Below are 9,975 nucleotides of genomic sequence, written 5' to 3' on the forward strand. Positions count from 1 at the left end.
ATTACAGAATGAAAACTTCTTTGGGTGTGGGGGGGGAGGGGGGGCGGCAAGCAGGGAGGGGGAAATGGAGTTTGTTTTACTTATTGATAAAGCTTTGTGAACTAATTTTATACAATTCATAACATTTGGTGCCTTGTACCCAGTTATGGTTTGCATGGGATTGAAAAGATAAAGGAAGGGAAAGGATGCCTCCTTTTCATTTTAAGTGGCAAATGGGTCTGTATAGTGTAAAGAACATTTGGTATCAGACTTTTTAAAAGCATTTCATTTCATGTGTGTGAAAGATAATTATTACCAGCAAATTCTGAAATCTTACTGTAATGTCCAAAATCTGAAATCTTACTGTAATGTCCAAAATCTTTGGATTTGTGACTCTTCATCAAATGGCTGCTTTTCAAGGCACACTATGTACCCTGTTCTTTTTTACCACTCCTTTTGTGTTCCAAACATGAACTCGGGCCTTTTCGGGTAGGCTGGGAGTGCTACCTCTTCCTAAACATATACTATATACCCTTGTCAGGTTACATCTTCTAAGTGGAAGGGTTGCTTTCTAGCTGGTTGGGAGAGCACAAATGTTCAGAAAGGGCCTTTTTTTCCCCTAATGCTTGGCAACTTAGGGTAGAAGTCAAACAAAAAAAGGATTCCTCCTGAAGTATTACCTTCATTAGTTCTGAAGTACTTTTGCACAAAATTTCAGGAAGCAGTGTAGAACACATTCCCCTGTATGTGAACCTTGAGATTGTAAGGCAAGCCAGTGCACTGTGTAATATGCAAAAGAGAAGGCTCGAAGCACCTGTGCCAGCCGCCCGGGCCCCAGCCCCTTTCCCTGGCAGGTGCCGAGCAGCTGTGGAAAGGGAGAAGACTCAGTCTGCTCACCTGCAGAGCTGTTTATAGCCTGTTCCTTTTACTCGGACCTTAAGGTTTCCAATGAGCTCACGAGACATCACCAAAGGGTGTTTAGAAAGCTCACCACTTGAAGCACATTTGATAGCTGGTTCCCTCAGCCTAATTACTGGATTAGGTGAGGAGGTTGTACTTTTGGAGAAAAATCTCCCATGGCAACTTTGGTTTTTACCCGGTAAGTATGCATCTTCCTGGTGGTGGTTTCTTTTTTTTCAAGTCAGCACTAAAGCTGAAAAGCGCCTTCTAAATATGACTGGGAGTTTAGTTTATATCTTCCACGTTTAACCACTCTCTTGGTCTAGGGCTTTGACTTGAACCAAGTGTTATTTTTTTCTTTCAAGCCAAACATTGCTCTAAATACACCATAGCTGCTAGGCTATGCTAGCATTAAGGCAAATGGTCATTTTTGTGGATTCTCTCCTTACTTCTGCTGGCATGTTTCCATTTAAAATCTAACTAGGGAGTAGAAGAGATTTTCATAGTACTGGTAACCAGCCAAGGCCGAATGTCATGTGACCCATATAAAATGGACTTCCCTTGGGAAGGGTGTTGAGTTGGAATGGTGAAAGCCGGCATTTTCATTTACAAAATTATTGACTGCTTATCAAAAGTCTGGGGAATTGTAGAATTGAGAGCTCTGCTCGCTCGAGTCTTAACACTTTTGAGGAATGAAGCCAGTTTAAATGAAACTTTACCTTGCCAGTATTATGGCTTTAAAAACCAACTAACCATAAACACTATTACTTGAAGCTGAAACATTAAATTTTGAGTGAAATGTGAATTATGCTTTTGGAAGCTGCCATGTCTTAATTGCTGGATTTTTCTTTTCAACTTTAAAAAACTTTTTATTTAAAATAGAACTGTTCAGTTAGGAGTAGGATCGGGTTGCAGACTTCAAGGATGTGTTTCATACCAATGAAACAGGACAGGAGGTGCTGGTATTGGTCTTAGAGGTCTGATGCAGCTCTGAAGGGGCTTAGAATCCATGCTATGACTTAAACGTTTCCTTCCTGGTCACCTTTTGAGAGGTGATGGCTTCAAACCTAAGCCTTGCTCTCCTGTATGTGACGCTTCCTCATCTTTACACCCAGTAAGTTACAAACCTATCAAATCATCTGTGGTGCCAGTACCGATAGATTCTTAAGAGGGTGTTGGCCTCATGGTGAGCCAGCCACAAGCCTGAAATCACAGCTCAAACGTCTCCCTAACAGGTGGGACCTACCCGATCAATACAAGAGAATGGTGCTTTTTAAAATACAAACACAATCTAATTCTCAGATTTCTTAACGAGATTTATGCCAGTAGCGTCAAGAAGGAGTTTTGTCCTATTTACCTTTTGTGAACAGATTGCTAGACATCTGTCAACCCTAACAATTAGGCCGCCGTGGTGCATTCATATTGACCTCTCTTTCCAATTCATGTCCATTAATCCCATACCAGTTCCACAGGAGACTTGGCATGGAAAAGCAGGACTTTAAAAAATGCCTAGTAGATGGGGTGCCTGGCCGGCTCAGTCAGAAGAGCATGTGACTCTTCATCTCGAGATCATGAGTGTGAGCCCCATATTGGGTGTGCAGATTACTTAACTAAACTTAAAGTAAAATAAAATAATAAAGATACCCACTCTACTACAACAATGCCCCCTTGGTGCCTGGAAAACCCACCTTGTGCACTAAAACGCTATGCAACACCAAATGGCTTCTTCCTCTGGTTCTGCTCAAAAATGTAAATTCCTCAAAAATAAGTTTCCTCTTACATTCACATCAAGTACAGTGGCTACAATTTCCTTTTTTTTTTTAATCTTTTAATGTGAAGCAAACCACCTGTTACAATCCATGTTTGAGGCTTGTTCCTGTCTCTCGAGTGTGAAATATAAATCATGTTTTTATGATTTTTGTAAATCTTGACTTTTTACACCTTGTTTTTGTAAGCCGAAGTTTCTTATTAAAAGAATAAAAGGATTGGTCTTTGTGTGCAATCTTTATTCCAAATATTTGTTAAAATACCATTAAAATACCATTCCTCAGGACAAAAGCAAAAACCACCCACTGCAGAAACTTCAGAACTATGTACAGAACTTTACAGAACAGAGGACAACACTTTGGCTGAAGCCTGACTGAAGACCAGAGAATGGAGTTCTGAGTGGGCTCAACGAAGAAAAGGCAATCGGGGCAGGAAGGTGCCCATCTGAATGAACCTTCAACTTCCATCAGGGAAAAGTCTTGTGATGGTCAAAGACTCCAGGCTGTTTTTGGAAGGTTGGAGGTTCCACAGGGGGTTCCATGTGTCTGCAATCAGAGACACATGACAACGGGTGGCATTAGAAATGTAAAAGCCTGAAGGGAAATTACTAAGAGACTCTAAATTTCTTCCAACACCTGTAAACATATTTAGGTAGGAGTAGTCAAGGGCCTATGTCAAGTCTCTCCTTTATTTTGTAAATAGAAGATAAAGATAAAAATTATTGCTTCTCTCTGCCTTGAGGGCTCCTAGGCACGCAGAGCATTGGTTAAGTGCTTACCTATTTGGCTATACCCCTGGCTGAGGGGCCATTAGGTCAATGTCACTCAAATTCCTGGCCAGCCAAACGCCCGCAGCAAAAAGTCCCAAATTGAGGATCAAGTTCCTGGAAAAAGAATATTTTATTAACCCTGTGCTCACTGAAGCACTTGTCTTAATGAAAATACTACGGGAAAAGGTTTTTCATCACCACCCTGGAAAAACTTCCCGGGGCAAAAACACTGTTCTAGAACTGCAGGAGGGAAGATCTTTACAAAGGTAGGCTGCCCACGACCCACGTGGCTACTTGGCTTTCGTTCCCGGGTCTAATAGGATCCAACGCAAAGGCCAGTTAAGCACTCGCCCAGGGCCGAACAGCCTGTGTGTGTTGGCGCCTCTTCTTCCCAGCCCAGCTACTGAAAAGGTCGCTTTTGCCGCACGGGAACTCTCCCAGCCAAGGACCTCCCCAAAGCACAGCCGGAGTCACTACGAGGCCACGACGCTGGCAAATGCAAAGGCGCCAGCTTGGGCGAAGAAGGGGAGTATGGGAGGTGTGTACAGGGGAGCGGAGGGCCAGAGAGGGACAAGTTTCCGGGCCTCGGTTACCTCCGGAAATCGTTCCTGTCGGTGGCGAAGCGGTAGACGCCCCGAAGCCAATCTCCCACGTTGTCCGGAATTTCGGGAGCTTCATTTGCCGCGCCCGGAGCGCTCACGGCGACCCCACTGGAAGCCATAGCAGCACCCTCTAGATCCACAAGGCCTCGCCCGACGCACCGTGTCGGCGCCGGAGGATTACGCAACTTCCGGTCTCGCACTTCCGCCGGCTACGGGCCGGCAGGGGGCGCAGCTGCTCCAGCGAGGTCCGGTGCCCCGGAGGACTCCCGGACTGCGCGTCCCCGAGCCCGGCAAGGGGAGGAGCGCGGCCTGGCACTACCGTCGCCAGGCCGCATCCCGCCTCTGGCTCCCTCCTGGCCTTCATCTCGCCAACCTTGTCACCGCCACACGTGGTCTCTGAGTGATCACTTCATTGGCTCGGGAAGAGGATAAGGACGGGGATGTCTCAGCCTCTGGGGGTGGGGATAGGGTTTAGCTCAGCAGGGGATGCATAGCTTTGGGAGGGGGGTTCCCCAAGAAAGTCTCCATCAGAAGTCATAGAATACGCAGGCCTAAGAGGGGGCACTCCAAGTTTGTGGTCTCGCCGCCTCTCCCAGGCGTGCCCTGGACTGCGTTCAGTCTAGGATTTTTATACGGGTGGGAGAGCCTCATTCTCACAGATCACACACCCCCTCCCCCTGTTCCGGGCTGCGCCGCTAGCAAATAGTGCAGTGCTTCCTGGAGGTGTCGCTGTCTCCAGCTTGGAGGCTTCCGGGGGTCTTCCAGGGCCCTGGAAGGCGCTGGCCCAAGAAAAAGCCTTCGGGTTCCGAGTCAGAAGAAGAGGAGCAGGTGGGGCAGGGGGCGTCCTCCTTGGAATCGAGGGGCGTCTCCGGGTGACCCTGCTCCCGCCCTTTGGGTGCCTCCGCCTTGTCCCCAGTTTGACGCTCCTGCTTTGGACTGGCTCCAAAAAGGTCCTTCTGGGCTTCCGGACTGGAGTGGGGGTCAGTGGCAGGAAGGGCTGCTTGGGAGACCGTAGTGGCATCCAGCGGGGTGCGGTCCCTTTCTTCAACTCTGTCAAGACCCTCATCCCCTGTTCCGGGCCGGGTCAGAAACGCCCATCTCAGAGCCGGGAGTCTCCCACTCGGGGATCAGAGAGGGGCGGGGCCCNGCGTCCCCAGTCCGGGAGTGAGTCCCGCGCCGCAGCCCCAACGGTGGCGCGGGGTGGGTTCGGGAGGTCCTTGGAGCGCTCCGGCCAGGGACGCGCGGTGAGAGCTGCGGGCCCCCAGCCTCGGGTCTGGGGGTGGGGTGCGGTGGGGGGCCGGGGGCGCTGCTGGAGGGACGGGAAGGCGTGGGACCGAGGCGAGGGTCCCAGCCCGGGAGAACCCCCTCCTCAGTCCAGCCCAGCCTAAGCCGCCTGCCCCCTTACCCTTTGGTCAGCACCTTCTCCTCCCTTACCGAGGGACGTCCTACCTTCCAGTGTCTGGGCCCGGCTCGAGCCGGAATCCGAGTAGCGACTCTCAAAGCAGCTGGGGCAGCAGGGGCCGCCCCCCGGCAGGGCATAAAGTCCCCCGCCCAAGGGCCCGGCGCAGTCCTGACAGCAGAAGTGGTTCTCGTGCCAGCGCCGTCCCTCCGCCTCGGTACAGCGCCGGGAGAAGATCAGCTGGGAGAGGGAGGGAGAACAGTTCATTCATTCATTCATTCATTCACTCGCTCATTCATTCACCCAATAACCACGCCTTATACCCAGTTAACGCTAAAGCACGTCTACAGACCTCCCATCTGATATACTCAACCACTCGGATGCAGGGAGGGCTGATGGGCCTAGCCAGGATCCTGCTAGCAGGTGGCACAGTCTGAAGAAGTGCGACCCTGGTCGCTTGGACTCCCAACCCAGGGTTCCGCTCTGCCTTATACTGACAGTATGGCACTTCCTCGCCCTGGCAGGCACAGCACTGGGCACCAGGAAAACTGAGACGAACGTCTGTCCAACAGTCCCTGCTCCGGAGAAATTCTTAGTCCAAGAAAGTCTGGGGGGACTCTTGCTTGCAGTCGGGGAGGGCACAAGGCAACGCGTCAGAACGCAGGGAACACACAGGTCCCAGGCCGGTTCGGAGTTCTCCTCCATTCCGGGGTACCGGCAGAGGTGTCCCCTTACGTCCTGACACACTGGGCCCTGGGCAACCCTCCCAGGCTGCACGCCCCGCCCCCACCCCCTTCGGCCCGGGCCGTACCTGGTCACAAGCCGGGCAGCGCGGCCGCAGCAGCTCTGCGTGATGGCGGCCGCAGTAGAGACGCCCGTCGTGGTAGAAGTAGATGAGGTTTATCAGGGCCTGGCCGCAGGCCTGGCAGGCAAAGCAAGCTCGGTGCCAGCAGCGCCGCTCCCCTGCCCGGGCCGCGAACACTCCGTACTCGCCTGGCCTCAGCCGCTGCCTGCACTGCTGGGCGCGGACGCTCGGCTGCTCAGAGGCGCGTCGTGCTCCTAGCTTCCCTCCTGGGCTGCCATCCCAACCCCAGACTAACTGTTCTCCCCACACCCCTGGCAAGCCCACCTCCCCTGCAGGCTCCCCCCAAGAACCCCTGAANGTGTGCAGAAGTGAGAGGGCAAAGCGGAATGGGGGAGGGGGACACTACCTACCTTCTCACAGGTGTGTTCTGGCAGCTTGGGAGGTAGCAGGAAGGCCACCCCCTGTCCCAGGGCCTCCCGCCTCCTCTGAGCGCAGAAGAGCCGCAGCTCAGCCAGCTCCTCCTCCCCAAGGGCCAGGCAGTAGCGCTCCTGCACAAAGAGGCCTCCCCTGTGAGCGGGGGAGCCCAGCAGGCAAGCCTGAAGCTTGACCGGAGGGAGAAGGCTTAGCCGCTGGGTCAAAGGAAGGTTGTAGAACCTCCAGGAGGTGCAGAAGATAACAGCACAGAAGGGCATTGAGAAGGAGAGGGAAAGAGGGGAGAGAGTTGGACTAAGTCTACGTCAGCCTCACTTCCCCCCAGGAATGGCCACCACTCGGATCCTGATGGCCCACAGCACTGAGCCCTGTCACCACATATAGATCCCTGCCCCCAGGGAGCTGGGACTCATTATTACTTTCTGTTGTGTTTTTCCAAGTTATTCCACGTTCTCCTGTCTTTAAAAAATTTTTTTAATGTCTTTTTATTTATTTCTGAGAGAGAGAGAGAGAGAGAGAGAGAGAGACAGCGTGAGCAGGGGAGGGTCAGAGAGAGAGGGAAACACAGAATCCAAAGCAGGCTCCAGGCTCTGAGCCAGCTGTCAGCACAGAGCCCGATGCGGGGCTTGAACCCACGAACCATGAGATCATGACCTGAGCCGAAGTCGGACACTTAACCGACTGAGCCACCCTGGCGCCCCTCATGTTCTCCTGTCTTGCCTCCCCAACTGAACTGTAAGCCTTTAGTCTGGGCACACATAGGACCCTAATAAATACTTAACCATACTGTCTACATTTGTACGTTCCATTATCGGTTTCAAAAGTCGTTCATGTCCATCTTCTCATTTGCTCTTCAGCTAAGCATTGTGAGCCGAGGGGATGCTACTGCCCACCCTCCCACCCCCCGGTGTGGACTTGGAAACTCAGGCTGGGGCAGGGGTGGGATGGCTTCCTCAATTACCAGCGTAGCTAGACCCTAGATCCCTGTCCTCAGGCTTCTGACCCTACGGTAAAAAAAAAAGACAGGGAGGCGAGGGAGAGGGATGCTGGGGAGAGAGAGAGACCCACATCGCTGTCCTGCGGAGGCAGCTGATGCAAGAGGATCCGAAGTCCAGGCCGGTTGGGGGCCCAATGGGTGTCCAAGCCAGGAAGCCCCAAGCTCAGAACTTCAGGGTCCTGAGGAGACGCGGGGGGGGGGGGTTGGTTTCCCTTCCTCTTTTCTCCTCCCCCCACTGCCACCCCTTCTCTAATCTGGAACAACTACCAAGCACCGCCTCCTTCAAGATCAAGACAAGGACAGGTGGCCGCTCCTGCATGTGAGGCACGTCGGGGAGGCCCCACTCCCCCAGATGGTATCCTTTCTGATGCTTTAAGTCACCCCCTTTACTCCTTAGGGCTAAAGCCCCGAGTCTGCTTTGACAGCGCAGACCCCCTAGAGGAAGTAACGTGTATTCGTGCGAAGAAGGTTAAAGCCGGACCCCCTACATCCGAGGCAGGTGGGGGCTGTAGAGACAGGGATTCTTGCAAAGGGAAGACGGCCACAGGACGTTGGGCAGAAAGGCTAACTACCTTCCAGGGGGTGGAAATGGGAGGAGGTCGGTGGAACGGAGGGCATGTTGGGCCCAGAGGGAAGCGCAGGGCTCCTACTACCTGCGCAAAAGTTTCCTCAGCGTCCTCCTCTGGCAAGTGGCCTGCGTCAGTGTCTGAGTCGGCTGGCGGGCCTGGCTCCGGAGGGCTGAGGCTCTCCCCTCGGTGGGGCCAGCCAGAGTTCAGCACTGACATTGGTGACGAAGCCTGCCAGAAAACAGGAACACTTCCCGTGTATCGGGACCTTACAACGTGCCAGGTAGCGCCAAGTGCTTTGTAGGCATTGTCTCCTTCGGTCCTCCCAGCCACCAAGCGAGGCGGGCGGTATTCCTGACCCCATTTTGCAGATGGCCAAACTGAGGGTCAAGGAGCATAAATGCCCGAGGTCACACAGCTACTAAGTGGCACAGCCACATCTTGAAGCCAGGCCTTCTGGCTCCAGAGTTTCTGAAGGTCAAACTCCAGGGTGTGTCCCAAGACTGGGAAGTAGGAAAGAGGAGGCGCATAACGGAAAGACAGGGCATTCTGCCGTTCTAGAGAGCCCCACAGTTGAAACAAAGAAAACAAACTGAGGTTAACCTGCCTAAGGTCACATTAGGAAGCTAAGGAATATTCTAGGAAGAGGCTGACTTTGAGATCCAGGATGGATTCTGACCGCAGCCGGGCACAGGAGGGCCTCAGCAAATCTCAGGCCTCTCTAAGACCCAGCTTTGGGGTTGGGAACAAAGCCTGGACTAGAGCAGTTATATTGCTGCCCAGCCCTGCAAGTCACCCCCACGCCCCTTCAGAAGTCCTGTGCCACCTAAACCTGCTTCCACACCCATCTGCTTCCTTCCTGTTCTGTCCCTCTGGTCCTGTTTCCTGTGGAAAACAGCCCGTATGGGCTGTTCCTACTTAGGGCCAGGAGCTGCCACTTCCCCTAACACCACTGCCCCTGCTCCAGGCAGCAAGAGGCCCTTGGGGCAGGGTGCGCACAGGCGAGGGGCCACCTGGGATCTCAGAGTGGATGTGCGCCCTTTTTTTTTTCCAGCTTATAGTATGAAATCTCCCCCCCTCCCGAAACAACGCTTGGAAGTCAGCCTTCCCCCACCTCCACTCAGCACTGGACCCGGNGCCTGGCTCGAGTTCCACCTTCCCAACCCACCCCTGCGCTCAAGGGCAGAGCCTGAGCGGACCGTAGGGACTGGGGAGGTAAAAGGATGGGAAGGTTTTCCGCGGACAGTGGAGGGAGAAGAGAAGTGTCCGGTCCCGCCAAAAGCCTTCTCGGCAGATCCCCAAAGTTTTTTCTTGGACTTCCCCAGGAATAGTTGGGGCCCCCAGTCTGGCTGTTGGGAGCTTAGGGGAGGGAACGGGGTCTCACCCTCGCTGCGCGCCGGTGTCCGGGCCGTTCTTGACAGACCCCGCCGTCGGGCCTCCCACCTAGTCCGCACCCAGAGCCCTCAGCGCCTGCCCCTGCCCGCCCCGGGAGTGCAGCCCTTCCTCTCCCACGCCCCCGGCCCTCCCTGCCCGCCCCTCCGGGACTGGTAGAGCCGGTGGCTCGGGAGGGGCCTGGTGCTGCAGCCAGAAGGAGAGCATTTGGGGGATCTCAGGGTGGAAGTTGTGCAGGCTCACTGCCCCTCTCGCCACTCCCAGGAATTTAGCGCCGGCCCCGCGGGCCCCGCGGGCACAGTGCCGACTCTAAGGTGCGGTCATTGTGCCAGGTCTTCGCTCAGTTGCTCGCGGAACAGAAAGTCCC

At 53.7% G+C, this 9,975-nt stretch overlaps 2 protein-coding genes across 3 annotated transcripts in view; both read right to left on the minus strand.

Annotated features, from left to right (window-relative positions):
* TOMM6 (translocase of outer mitochondrial membrane 6) overlaps nt 1–4,226 on the minus strand; it is a 7,139-nt gene extending 2,913 nt beyond the window's left edge. Inside the window, exons 1-3 of one of the 2 annotated variants that reach the window (XM_077764977.1) lie at nt 4,009–4,226; nt 3,425–3,529; nt 2,865–3,191 (exon numbers count right to left, since the gene is read on the minus strand). In XM_077764977.1, coding sequence (XP_077621103.1) covers nt 3,433–3,529; nt 4,009–4,136 — 225 coding nt within the window. In that variant the 5' untranslated portion in view covers nt 4,137–4,226 and the 3' untranslated portion in view covers nt 2,865–3,191; nt 3,425–3,432. Of the gene's footprint in view, nt 1–2,864; nt 3,192–3,424; nt 3,530–4,008 lie in introns of those variants that run through there. The other variant, XM_077764978.1, reaches the window with a different exon arrangement.
* Nucleotides 4,227–4,356: 130 nt separating this feature from the next.
* On the minus strand, nt 4,357–9,645 carry PRICKLE4 (prickle planar cell polarity protein 4). Its single transcript, XM_077764975.1, has 7 exons — nt 9,601–9,645; nt 8,304–8,447; nt 7,722–7,829; nt 6,632–6,769; nt 6,228–6,431; nt 5,467–5,656; nt 4,357–5,086 (listed from the first exon to the last, which is right to left on the minus strand). The coding sequence occupies exons 2-7, from the start codon at nt 8,433–8,435 to the stop codon at nt 4,713–4,715; spliced, it is 1,146 nt and encodes a 381-aa protein (XP_077621101.1). The 5' UTR covers nt 8,436–8,447; nt 9,601–9,645; the 3' UTR covers nt 4,357–4,712.
* Nucleotides 9,646–9,975: the final 330 nt, after the last annotated feature.

This window comes from Crocuta crocuta, unplaced genomic scaffold, assembly GCF_008692635.1.
Source record: "Crocuta crocuta isolate KB4526 unplaced genomic scaffold, BGI_CrCroc_1.0 scaffold44, whole genome shotgun sequence".
NCBI lineage: Eukaryota > Metazoa > Chordata > Mammalia > Carnivora > Hyaenidae > Crocuta > Crocuta crocuta.

What these genes read in the sequence shown, in the direction of transcription:
- PRICKLE4 (XM_077764975.1), bottom strand. Translation starts at nt 8,435, where the DNA reads ATGTCAGTGCTGAACTCTGGCTGGCCCCACCGAGGGGAGAGCCTCAGC. An exon ending in TGCCTCCGCAGGACAGCGAT is followed by an intron (nt 6,770 to 7,721) that starts GTGGGTCTCTCT and finishes CTCTTTGTGCAG; the next exon opens with GAGCGCTACTGCCTGGCCCT. An exon ending in CAGAACACACCTGTGAGAAG is followed by an intron (nt 6,432 to 6,631) that starts GTAGGTAGTGTC and finishes CGCGCCCAGCAG; the next exon opens with TGCAGGCAGCGGCTGAGGCC.